This window comes from Mesoplodon mirus (genome assembly GCF_964341445.2).
Source record: "Mesoplodon mirus genome assembly, chromosome: 8".
Classification (NCBI taxonomy): Eukaryota; Metazoa; Chordata; class Mammalia; order Artiodactyla; family Ziphiidae; genus Mesoplodon; species Mesoplodon mirus.
Genome location: NC_138984.1, coordinates 39,827,113 through 39,841,011, shown reverse-complemented (window position 1 = coordinate 39,841,011; position 13,899 = coordinate 39,827,113). Strand labels below are relative to the sequence as shown.

The following is a 13,899-nucleotide window of genomic DNA, read 5'->3' as shown; positions in this document are numbered from 1 at the left end:
TAAAGCTTATTTGAGACTTAAATAAAATTTTACATATTCATTTATGTACTGTTAAATAAGGTAAACATTTTTACCATAATTATCAGATGACTTAGGGAAAAAAAGCAAGTATTCATTTTCCATTCTAAAATGCTAATTGTCATTTAGAAGTATCAAAAATAATATTTAATACATAATGTTCCTATTTCAAATTTAACAGAAACATTTAAGAAAATTTAAAACCCTTAACAATAGCACTTAATTCATACCCTAAAAAGGCAAGGCTGTCTAGATTTCCCAGCAGCTAAAATGCCTTGTTAGTTACCCTCCTACATTCTAGAATAGACAATAAAATGTGAAAGGACGGGGAGGGTAAGCCACAAAGGAAGCTGACGTTTATTTTTGCATCTGCCTCACCCTTCTAACCACAAGAAGTCCTATGAAACCTTGATTCAGTTGGGGGAGGGGTGGAAAAAACTTACCCAACATGTTAAAAAACAGGAACAATGCAAAGTTTTTTGAGAACAATCAAAAATGAACTGTTAACTTTTACATATTTTCTTCTAATTTGCTGAAGAAAAATAAATTCTAAAACACTAACATCTTAAAATTAATTTAAAAAACGATTTATAAAGATAATTTTATAATCACCACATGCTAGAATTATGTTTGTATGCTTCAAAATGTACGAGCCTCAGAGGAAACAAGATTATGATACTAATTTTCACTTTGCAAAAGTATGGGATAATATCAAAATTGGTAAAATACTGAAAGAATTTAAAGCAAGTTCATGGCAGATGAAAGGGCATGATTTCCAATTTATCAAGGTTTACTAATTAGACACATCAATATTTACCATGTAACTCATTAGCCCATATCAATTAAAAGAAAAAAGTTAGGTCTCTTTCATGAAGGTATTAGAAGATGAAATATTAGCCATCTGAATTGGTTTTCACCAGATTCTACCATGAATTTTCGCTCTAAAATGTTGTATACTGAGTCAAGTTTATGACCGTGATTTATGATGGCACCCCATTTACAAAACAACTTAGAATTATTAATATTGTTCTCAAAGTTTAAGTTATTAATATTGTTCTCAAAGTTTAAGTTCTCCAAAACCCTCAAAGAAAAAAAATTAGTCTTTCTAGCTCTGACACAGGCTATCTCAATAAAGTTTTGTTGTATTCTAGATGATAAGATATTGACAATACTGTGTCCATTCTAGACTTTCTCATTTTAAAACTGATGATGAAAAAAGTACAAAGTGATCCAGAAGAGGATAACTGGATCAAGGAAGGCTGTCTGAAAATCAGGTCATAAGATGACCATTTAAGGAAACTGGCAACATTTTGCTATATTCAAATCTCTGAAGGGTTTTTACATGGACATTATATGCAGCTACAAAAGGAGAACTATGTATAGTGGGTAGAGGTTAGCAGAATAGAAAACAGAATTCTGTGCCTAAGAGGTGCCCAGAAAATGGAACAGACCATTCTGAGGTAGTGTGTTCTATATCATGAAGCATTCAAATTGAGGCTGGGTAAAAAACTTGCCAGGAAATTTTTAGAAAAGACTGCTGCACTGCATTAAAAAATTACATTAGAAGGCCACTGACCACTTAAGTCCTTCCAATGTAAAGATTCTATGACTATTTAATGAATAGTGAGATACAACTAAAAGAACACTTACTCTTTCCTGTAGAATGCAAAGAGAAATAATATAGATTTAGAACCAAACTATTTCTTGAAAACATTCTGAAAGGGTTTTGAAACTATATTTTATAAAAAAATAAACCATTAGAAGACTCAAATATTTTGCACACAAAATTAAAAAATACGACAGGAATACTGAAATATGCTTTCACATTTAGTTCTTAGTCTGATGAGGTAGATATTATCACCCTATTCTGCAAAAGAAAGACTGCATCCAATATCTGACAAGCGAAAAAGCCAGGACTAGCCTTTATCCTTGACATAAAAGACCACCAAGAATAGAATTACTTGCCATGGTTCAGTCAATTTTTGTTTTCACATTGAGATTTTCAAAGATAAAAAATCATTCACACTTTTACTGTGCATCTATCAATACAAACACGGACTTTTACCATTTTAATGTAAAAATCAAACTGAAGACAGAAAATGATCACCATCTTACCACCCTTTGTTAAGTGTTTTTAATTTAAAGCTCAAAATGCTGAATATATGACAAATTATTTGGTATATCTTTTGTAACTTTCATATATATTAAAATGGTAGCGCTAAATGGTCTCATAATCTCAGTTCACTCCTTAGTCTTTTTTTTTAATTTCATTTTATTTTATTTATTTATTTATGGCTATGTTGGCTCTTCGTTTCTGTGCGAGGGTTTTCTCTAGTTGCGGCAAGTGGGGGCCACTCCTCATCGCGGTGCGCGGGCCTCTCACTATCGCGGCCTCTCTTGTTGCGGAGCACAGGCTCCAGACGCGCAGGCTCAGTAATTGTGGCTCACGGGGCTAGTTGCTCCGCGGCATGTGGGATCTTCCCAGACCAGGGCTCGGACTTGCGTCCCCTGCATTGGCAGGCAGACCCCCCCAACCACTGCGCCACCAGGGAAGCCCCACTCCTTAGTCTTAAGGAATTTATACCTTCGTTAAACCAAAACAGATTAGTATCAGTGTAAATACAGGTTTTACTTACAGTACATGCATTGTTTGTCATACAGAATTATACTATCTAATATGAGTTAATTCATTTTGTTTAGAAAAGAGGAGAATTTCCATATTTATTTTTTTTAGCCCAGCACAATATCCTAAGAATTAAAAATTTTTTTATTCAACAAAAACTTCTACAGCATTCTACTAAATACTTTACAAATATTAACTAGTTTAATCCACACAACAGCCATATAAAATAGATAACAATTATCTTCATCCCTGGTTCTCAGATGAGGTAACTACAGAACCAAGAGGTACAGTAATTTAATTGAGGTTAAATAGTAAATGGCAGAGCCCAAACTTGGACGTGGCAGTCCACTGTGCTAAGCTGCCTCTTCCCATGCACAGCCTCAAGTAAGAATCCTGACTTCCTACCATGGGCTCTGAAGCGAGGTGGGATGTATCATATATGCTCACTAACCCTCCATGGATTTGATTTCCAAGTCAGTTAAGAATAAACCCTGTATAACATCAGCAGAGATGAGGACTTTTCTTTCTAATCACTGCAAAATAATAATCAAGTGAGTTTTATGAAAGTATAGACACAGAAATCCTAAATGTGAATTTAAACACATACACATCAAAAGTTTCCTTACCTTCCTAGCTCTTTGGATGTAAGTGTATAAAAACTATTAAAGTTTTCCATTTTAATTGGAGTTTGAGGAGTTGTAGTTAGCAAGCCCGAAATACTTCGACACTCAAATCTTCTCCTCGACATGTTAGATAACTCTCAGGTAGGCTTCTTCAGTCACTTATTTTTACCTATTTAAAAAAAGAGAAGATGCAGGATATAACTTAAATGCATTTAAGAAAAAAAAAAGATGTTATCTCAGATAGGATGTGCGTTATATTGTACAGCTCCAAATATAGCTATAAGATACAACCAAAAAAAAAAAAAAGAAAGAAGATTTAAGAGCATAGTCTACCCAGAAGGAAGAAAAACAAAAAGCATACACATAAACTAGTATCACCTCTATGGTACTTGAACTAAGTTACTGACTTCATTTCAGAATAAAACTACTGAAAAATCCTGTAAGACCTCCCAAATTTTTAAAAAAACGGTTAAAATAAAATTATAATAAAATCATTCAATTTCATTTTTAAACTCTCATTCTTTAGTTATATCTTCACATAGCAAGATAATTTAACACAGCACAGTAATGATTATTCATTTTAAATTTAATTTCACATGGCCAAACAAATTTGACGGTAAAATCACATGTTGTGAGTTATGTTACTGACATGTGAATGACTACAAGAAATGGACTTGTTTCATAGGCCTCAGAGGCAGAACATAGCACAGAGCCTGCTATGCATGAAGAGCTCTATAATTTTGTTGGATGAGTGAGTGACCACACATAAAGCCTTATTCTAGAGTTCTAATCTGTAACTGAAGCTCATATTTATCTGGAACTTTATGATATTTATGAGTATTCAGTTTTAACATTAAAACTACTATTTCATATTAATTGAATTCATATAATAACAGCTGACTATATATTTTAAGATATGCTTGACTTTTCTGCTATGCCTATCTAATAAGAAATCCAGTATTATTCTGCTAGCACCCTCTTATAAGAACCCCCTAAGCTTCTGTTCCTTCTCTGACACATTTTTCCTCCCCTTATTTCCTACTTGACATGTTCTGTTCTTTATCTTCCTAAATTCAAATGCCATCTATATTCAACTTAGCAAGTACGCAGTATGATCAGAGGAGAGTGTTTTCAGTTTCTGTGGCCTTTGAAAAAACAAAGCCCTAACTAGCTTTGAGGTACATCTCTAGTATTCCAAAAGTAGCAGTGTAGAATTCTGAAAATAACATTTGGACTGAATCACATCTGGGTCTGAATCCCATTTATCTATCACACCAGCTATGAGACATTTAACTTTGCTAACGTTATGGGGTGAGTTATGTCCCTTCCCTCAAAATTCATATGTTGAAGTCCTAACCCCCTAGTACCTCAGAAAGTGACTGTATTTGGAGAAAGGGTAATTAAATTAAAATGAGGTCATTAGGGTGTGCCCTAATCCAAGAGGACAGGTGGCCTTATGAAAAAAATGAGATTAGGATACAGAAACACGTACAGGGAAGATCATGTGAAAACATAGGGAGAAGCCCATCCATAAGAAACCAGCCCTGCTGACACCTTGATCCCAAAATTCTACTCTCCAGAGTTGTAAGAAAATAAATTACTATTGCTTAAGTCACCCAATGTACAGTACTTTGTTGTGGCAGCCTAGCAAAATAATACAGCGACTTTAAAAAAGAAAGAAAGAAATATTTCAAATGTGTAGGAAGGGATACAAATACAACAAACACTTGGGGTTTTCAATCTTATTACTTTGCCATATTTTGTTTAAATTAAAAGTAAATAAGGCAACATACACACAGAGTCGGTCCCTTCTTTCCATCCCACTAGCACTGGGTAGGAGAGCTTATCATCTCCTTGCCAACATTTGCCCCATTCAGACAGTTTTGTGGTTTAGTTTGCATTTCTCTGATGACTAGTGAGGACAGCTTCAATTCTGCTGCCCCAAAAGTATGGATGAATTATAGAATGTATCTTGCAGTGCTCTAAATATTAAAAATTAAAATATGATGAACTCATGTAGAATCACACTGGTACAGTGCTAGTTATGAAAGTACATCATGATTGTTCAATAAATAAACACTGTTAATATTCTACTGAAAGATACTCTCCACACAGTCCTCTGCCATTGTTGAATAGCTGTACCCTATATTTCCATATACAAAACTCTCACCCTAAGTTAGCTTAAACTCAACTCTTAAATTCTGTCTTTTTATTCTGTTTTGATGAACTATTTGTATATTTTTAGTTCTGATGGTGCTCAGTTTCATTGGTCATATATTCTTCTCTGAAAAATCAATACGATTACCAATTTCTATGCTCAACCTTTTTTTTTTTTTTGCGGTACACGGGCCTCTCACTGTTGTGGCCTCTCCCGCTGCGGAGCACAGGCTCCAGACGCGCAGGCTCAGGGGCCATGGCTCACGGGCCCAACCGCTCCATGGCATGTGGGATCTTCCCGGACCAGGGCATGAACCCGTGTCCCCTGCATCGGCAGGCGGACTCTCAACCACTGTGCCACCAGGGAAGCCCCTATGCTCAACCTTTTTTTCTTCAGGTCATCTTTGGACTTTTAAGATTTTTTCCCCTAAATTTAAGTCTATGAATTTGCATGCTTATGACCACATTTATGTTATTAGCATATATATAGAAAGAAGGGATATACCTGTATTATAGATACAAATTGGGCTACATTCCCAACATGGTTCTAAATCAGGCCTTAGGAAACAGCACAAGAACATGTCAAATTCACTCATATAGAGAGAGTACAGGCTCTTGATTCTAAGATGTTCACCTCATCTAGATTCTAGAATCTAAGATGTTTATCTCATGCTGTAATATATCAGCTAAAAAGTGATCTACTCATACGAATCTAGTAGAATGGAGATATATTTTATAAATAATTATTTTCTGTTCTCAAGTTTCAAAAGAATCAATATGGATCTTAGGTATAGTCAAAGATATGTTTAATGAAGCATGATTTATAATAGTTAAAAAAATAAAAAGCCTGTAGAATGAATGAATCCCAAAGTCCAACAATAGAGAAATGGCTAAATATACCTAAATAATAGGATATTATATACCTAATAAAAATTGTGTTTTCAAAGAATATTTTTAACTCATATAATACTAAATGAAAAAAGGAAGACAAAATTTTACATACAGTATGATAATTTTGTCATATAAAGTATATGTATTTGTTATATATAATTTTTGATATATGTTACATAATTTTGTTAAATATAAAAGCAAATAGAGGAAAATACTAGAAAACTATGGCAACATATTAACAGTGGTTATCTTTGGGTGGTGAGATTATGGCAGTATTTATACTTTCCTGTGTTTAAGTTATCTACACCAAGCAGGTATAGACGAAAACTAATAAATGCCTTTGGGCAAAAACGATGGCTTTGAATATATATGACTAGACTCTAAACGCAGAAACTTACCCATTTTTATTTTATTTTTTTTTATTTTTTTATTTTTTTTGCATTACGCGGGCCTCTCACTGTTGTGGCCTCTCCCGTTGCGGAGCACAGGCTCTGGACGCGCAGGCCCAGCGGCCATGGCTCACGGGCCCAGCCGCTCCGCGGCATGTGGGATCCTCCCGGACAGGGGCACGAACCCGCGTCCCCTGCATCGGCAGGCGGACTCTCAACCACTGCGCCACCAGGGAAGCCCCAACTTACCCATTTTTAACAGCAAAACATATCTCTTTACACATTAAGTGTTACTTGGCTGGAAGTTCATGAGCCATTATTGCTCAGGTTTTTTAAGGCCTCAACGTTTTCTCTGCATTTATTTAGAGCATATGGTATTCATTATCCAAATAACAGGTCTGTTCTTATGCAAAGACCATATAAGCATTTAGAGTAAATACTAAGCAAGAATTAATACCTTGTTTAATACTGCATAGAAAGAACAATTTCATAAATTCTGAATTAATGTTATAGTTATAATTCTATATAATGAATAATAATTTGTAACCTTAAGACATATGCCTTTATTATATCACTTGGTGAAAATCCAGATTCATCCCAGGATCCCTCCAAAAAAAAATCCAAAATGTGATATCCAAAATATAATACTAATAGATATTAAGTTTTGAAATACCTATTCAGTTATATTAGAAGGAAAAAAAACTTACCTTTTTTAAAAAAAGGATTGAAATAAATAGTGATAATACAAACAGGGCCTATTAATCAAGCTACTTAATAGCATTTCCTAATACTAGACATTGGCTTGTGTTTAATTTTTTATCTAACAAATTTTCCTCCCCTCACATGTACTGTTGGTCATCATAATGGATGAATGGACCATGGTATTTGTATATTTGTATGATTATAAATGCAGCTGAAAACAGCATTGGGTAATCAGCAGTTTTTAAAATACATGTTAGTATAAAAATCATTTTCTGAATTGTGATATATTTTACTCTGTCTCTGAATATGCTGGAAACACAAGCCATGTCTCAGAAAAAAGGAAAAGTACATTTCTGAAGGTTGAACTTTAAGCTTATCTACTTATTGCAAATATACCTATACTACAAACTGCCTTAGGGATCCATATAGCATCCCTTAAGTGTAGCTTCTTTCTATTTACTGCACTTGCACCAGTTGCCACAGTCTAGATATTTTTTCCATTTCCTCTCCTTTGGCCAATTTTGCATATAGTGGAGCAAGAATGTCACCTTTGTCCACCAATCCCTCCACAAACAGCTTGTTGCCCTTCATATAAGATTTAATCCTTGGGCACAAGAAGGTTATCAATCAGCTGTCTTTCCTTGCATCTTCCTAAATTTCCCACTGAATCCTCTTTAACTCCAACAATCACAGACCTTTTCTTCTTTTCTACCATAATTCACAGACCTATAACTGATTCTAAATTACCAATAGGTCTCACTCCATTTGAAATTCATCTCATAACACTATTAGGCTATACTAATAAAAAATCTCAAGGGACTTAGTACGTAAACTTGTGTGTGTGTGTGCGCACACATGAGTAGGTACACAATCATAGACACAATCAGGCACTAAAATCAGGATAATAGAAGAAGGCAAGATACAATTAAGCTTCCAATTACACAGTACTATCAATACTAGGAAAAATGGCGTCTCAAGTTTATTTGCCAAGTTTTTTTTCATTAACTCCCTTTACAATAATCACAATAAGAATTCAGATATGGATCAGTGAAGGAAGGAAAAAAGGAAATGTTAGGCTTGATCTGGGCCTTAATTTACTTGAAGGGAGAAAGCAAATGTGATGTGATCAAAAGTAAGATAGGGCCTCCCTGGTGGCGCAGTGGTTGAGAGTCCGCCTGCCGATGCAGGGGATACGGGTTCGTGCCCCGGTCTGGGAGGATCCCATATGCCGCGGAGCGGCTGGGCCCGTGAGCCATGGCCGCTGAGCCTGCGCATCCGGAGCCTGTGCTCCGCAACGGGAGAGGCCACAACAGTGAGAGGCCCGCGTACCGCAAAAAAAAAAAAAAAAAAGTAAGATAAACAGTCCCTATAAACCTCTAAATAGCTCTATTTAAAAATATTCATCACGATATTCATTTCAAAGTTATCATATAAAAATGAATAGACTAGAATACATCATATAACACTAGAATACATCATATAACACTAAATAAAAACATCTAGAGAATTAAATTATCTGCTTTGATCCTTGCATTACCTTCCCAGTACCTACAAGTTCAAGTCCTTATAGCATGCACACAAAGCCTTTGAGGCCAGGTACACACCAGCTTCATTTCCTGCCACACTTGTAGCTCATCTTTTGCCTCCACATCTCTCGTATACTCTTCTGTATGAACATCCTTTCTACCTTTCTTTAAATGCAAAAACTCTTCGTATGCATCCTTCTTGCCTCAACAAAGAATGTCATCTCCCCCCAGGAAGCTTTGCCTAAAACCCACAGGTTGCCTTTAATGCCTGTCCTTTATGCTCCAAATAGGAGGAACCTTGACATACCTCTTTACCTCAACATGTAACATGTTAGACTGCAATTATATTTAGTGTCTGAAGGGTTGCAACCATTTGCTTTCATGCCTAAACTCCCAGCATGGTGTCTGGCACCTGGTAGGAATTTTTTTAAAATGTCTGATGAACTGAATTGTTAAGAATTATGAAATATAGCAAGAAGAATTTTTAGGTACATCTCATATCTTCAAGGGTTTAGCAGAACTTGAGATCCATCTTGAAATTATCATATTGGAGCTTCAAGTGCAGCTAATCTCTGCTTAATTCAGTATTTAGCTAAATAAAATAAGAAATATTTTAAATTGCTATCACAGAACTTCAGTTCTAAACAGGATAGCCATAGTCTGGAAACATGGATAAAATTATAATATCATATATTGTAATATAATACCAACGGGCCATTTATTTTGTATTTACCTATCTTTCCAAACTAGGGGGCCACATGTTACAATACCTACTTCAGCTAAGAATATCAATGTTTTAAGAGCTGCCTCAATCAGGAAATCGAGATACTTGTCCTGCCAAGGACTGATAAATCAAGATCTTCATGAGGTAAATTTGAAAGGCAATGGAAAGCAAAGTAAGGTACAAGATGAGAGGGAAAAAAACTTTTTCTTTCTACATTAGCATTTATAGCTACCAAGTTTTCCCTAGGAAACAGAGGAACTGGAGATTTATTTATCTAGAATCCATCAAAATAAAGGAAGAACTTTCTGCTAGTGTGGCAAAAGGATCCATTTTTAATTAGTCATTGATCAGAAGCAAAGGTATTTGTGTAGGGAAAGGGATGATGATGATTTTCAATTTCAAGGAAGAGACTGTTCCTTATATGTATTCTACTAACAGGTTTGTTTGTTCTATTAAGATTGAATAGAAAGCATAATTCAAGAATTTAATCCTTTGAAAATCATAACAGGAAGCCAGCTAACTGACTCTAGTCTAACCAGTCTAGTATATACTATCCAAGGGCTAAAGTCCCAGGTAATGACCCCTGGCCTGATTCTGTGCCACGACAGGTAAGGCCAGGTGCTGTCTCTTCTACCTTCAGAAGGAGAATTAAACCCTATAATTATGGACCAGGATGGAAAGATGTTGAAAATGGAAATATAGTGGGCCAACAAACATACAGTGCTTGTCATTCATCAGATGGAAAATTAAGTTTCTGTTGTAAAATAAAGCACTGTTTACTTACAGCATCTCTGAAGTACTGTTTATTCAGTAAGTATTACAATGCAAAACAGAATATGATCCTCGGATTACAGATGAAACTATCATCTCACTGTTAATATTAAGATTTTTAAATGCTTCAAGTATAACTATTCCCTCTTTTGAAGAAGTTGCAAAAGGTCCAGGGTGCAGCGACACATTGCATATAAATATTAAAAGAAACTGACTAGTTTAGATGTTTAAAGTGGCACTGAAGTTCGAGGTTAAATATATTTGGGGGAAAAAGGATAAATTAAAGAAATAAAAAATGAACAAAGTATGTCTTGAAAATTACATTTGTCACAACATATTTATATAAAAATATGCGACTTAATTCCTAAGTACATTTGTTATTTGTCTATTATCAAAGAAATGTCCTTTGATAATAGTCTATCATAGAATATAAAATACTTAAAAACAAAATCATTGAGGGGTGGTCCAGTGGTTAAGACTTCGCCTTCCAATATGCAGGGGGTGTGGGTTCGATCCCTAGTCTGGGAGCTAAGATCCCACATGCCTCGTGGCCCAAAAAACAAAAACCCAAAAAACGTAAAACAGAAGGAATATTGTAACAAATTCAATAAACACTTTAAAAATGGTCCACATTAAAAAAAAAAGTCTTTAAAAAAATCATTGAATTTTGTCATCAATATTGTGGAAAATTAAAATAACTAAAAAATTTAAAGTTTTCACAAGTGGAAAGTAAGTACATAAATGACTTAATGTCTTTGACACAATCAATACCCACAGAACACAAAGAATTCTTTAAAAAAAAATTAATCAAAATCCTTTAAAAGCAGTACCTCTAGAAACACTGTCCTACTTAGCTGCCAATTATTTTACAGGAAATATGCACTGCAATATAATATACGTGCAACTGTAAGACAATTTTAGGATTAAGTGAAAGTGTCAGCAATCGATTTCCTTGATTCCTGGGTTTTAAATTAGGTCTCTAAGAGAAAAACAGGGAAATTTTGATACGGAAATTCTCTCTTACAATTATCAAACAGCTTCAAAAACAAAGCTTTTACAACATATTTAAATGTTTACTTAACACCAGTAAAACACTGTCAGTGCAAGTCTAAAGATAAAATTGGAAACATGCCATAAAATGTCCGTACCTTCTTCAGCTTTGCTATTAATATGCTGACACAGTGATCAATTAGTCAAGTCCCAACGTTCCTAAAAACTGATTCTATCTTAACCAAATTGTAATTCACGATTCAATGAGCCCAAGAGAAACTACAACCATTCTGTCCACACACAAAAATGAAAGGCCTTCAATAACACAATTCTTACTTTTAAAACTTGAATATATTGCCATGCAAATACATTTCACTTCAATTTCAGATCCATAATTCAGAAAAATGATGTAAAATGCATGATATGTACCTCAAAAATAAAGCAGCTATTAACAACTTCAGTTATTAAAATATAAGAAAAACGTTAAAAAACTGAACATCTGCTCAGAGGAGGATGAAAGGGGAAGAAGAGAGGTTTTAAACTAGGACACTGCTTCTATGGACTAGCTTTTTCAAAAACACACAATTTTACGGGTATGTGGTTTAACATTTATAAAACAAACATTCTGGAAGTTGTTGAAAACTACTTCTGGACAGTTTACTATAAAACTATAAAATGGTGAATCAATGACAAAGTAGGTTTATCATCTTTTCCTTTAATAAAATTGTGCTCTCGGGCTCAAAATGCCAAGTTACATTTGCTGCCACTTGCCCAATCATCTCAGTAGACCATGCTGTCTCAGGGCACATTCTCAAAGGCTTGAGAACCTAAAGGGGTGACACCATATCAAACATCACTGCTTATCATCAGTACCAGGGATGTAAACATTACGTTGGCAAAACAATCAGTGAATGTGACACACAGACCTAATATAATCGAATTCTGATCAGCATGTGGCTTTAAAATGTTTCCTCTTCCTTAATTTCAATTTGCAAATTGATGTTGGAGGGCCTCTAGTCCCATCACAGACAGAGGAAGAACGAACATCAGCTACCAGCTGCCCATAAAGTCTCTTTCAACTTCGTCTCTACTTGCCCCTCTAAGGGAATTCAAATGAAGAGCTTTTCCCTACACTAAAACAAAGAGCTGGGTAAATGTCAAAATCGTAGCCGTCACGTAGTTGTATAGTTTGAGGATGGGTCGTGTACCCTTTGCGGTTTACATGGCGTCAAAATAAAACCAGATTGCTGGAAATCACAGAAATAACTGCAACTCGACTTCTCTATTCACTGACCTTAAAAAACTGTTCACAAGTAGTAACTGAAAATCCCCCATAAGATGAGCACAAACTTCTCTCCATACGAAAGACAGCTGTGGGCAGGACGTGTCCCTGAGTCCAGATGTGAACACGTCCTGTGCCTACACCACAGCTGTGAACTCGGCAGGGACCTGAAGGGACCACGTTGACGCGACGTGGAAGAGACGCGATCGAGCCGGTCGCGAAGGGGGCCCCCACGGGACACGACCCAGGGAGAGTCCGTGCCGGCCAGGCGACGGCGCGCACACACACACAGTCAGACAAACAGACACACAAACGCGCGCGCGCGCTCCCCGGGCTGAGAAGGGTACTGGGAGGACCAGCCGCCGCTCCCAGCGCCGAACCCGAGGGAACCAGGGAAGCAAGACTCCAGCCGGAATGCGGAGAGGGATTCGGAGCAGTCGGGCCACCTGGGGGCGGCGGTGTCTGAGCCCATCTTCCCCAGGCCGGGGGTCAGAGGGGACCCCGGATCCGCCCACGCCGCCTGGATCCCTCCTCGGAACCCCTCCCACGTTCTGGGTCTCTGTTCCACGGGTAAAGGGGGCTGGTTCAGGGGTTTGGAGTAGCAGCCCCGAGTCCACCCGCCAATCCCGGCAGGACCGCGGATGCGCGAGGCGGAAGACACTGACCGCTCAGGCAGCAGCAGGTTCTCCCGAGGCTGCCCCCTCCAAGGGGGCTCCAGTCCCGCCCCACGCAGGTGGGCACGACAAGACGCGTTCTCCAGCTCTAGCTCCGTGAGGTGCCAGGTAGCTCCGAGCGTGGCAGGACCCACTTTTACTCTTCTGGACAACGGCCAACAGTTGTGACCTGACCTCCCCGTGAGGTGGCTCCCGGCTACGGCCGCGAAGACGGTGACGGAAGGTTACAGTTGAGGTTTGAAAACTGCAGCCGCGTTGCGGGGCAGAGCTGTAGGCTAGAACCCACCCCCTCGGTCGCGAGAGCCAATCCGAGCGCGCCTGGAGGGCTGGGCTGTCACGTGAGGAGAGGGCGGGGCGCCGGCCAGCGGCGCGTGCTGCGAGGCGGGGCTCAGTGGTGAGGGGGTGCGGCCGCCGCCCGGCGGTCGGAAGCTGGGCGGAGCGGCAGAGCAGGTGGGGCGCGCTCTCGTAATTGCGGCGAGAAAGGAGTGAGGAGGGCGCCAACCTGACTGCGCACGGGGCTGTAACTCCG

General features: G+C 37.7%; 1 protein-coding gene across 1 annotated transcript in view; it reads right to left on the bottom strand.

Moving 5' to 3' along the window:
* STK17B (serine/threonine kinase 17b) overlaps positions 1-13,661 on the bottom strand; it is a 32,865-nt gene extending 19,204 nt beyond the window's left edge. The window contains exons 1-2 of the mRNA XM_082629956.1: positions 13,362-13,661; positions 3,268-3,433 (exon numbers count right to left, since the gene is read on the bottom strand). Of these exons, the coding sequence (XP_082486082.1) occupies positions 3,268-3,389 (122 nt within the window). The 5' untranslated portion in view covers positions 3,390-3,433; positions 13,362-13,661. The remainder of the gene's footprint in view (positions 1-3,267; positions 3,434-13,361) is intronic.
* Positions 13,662-13,899: the final 238 nt, after the last annotated feature.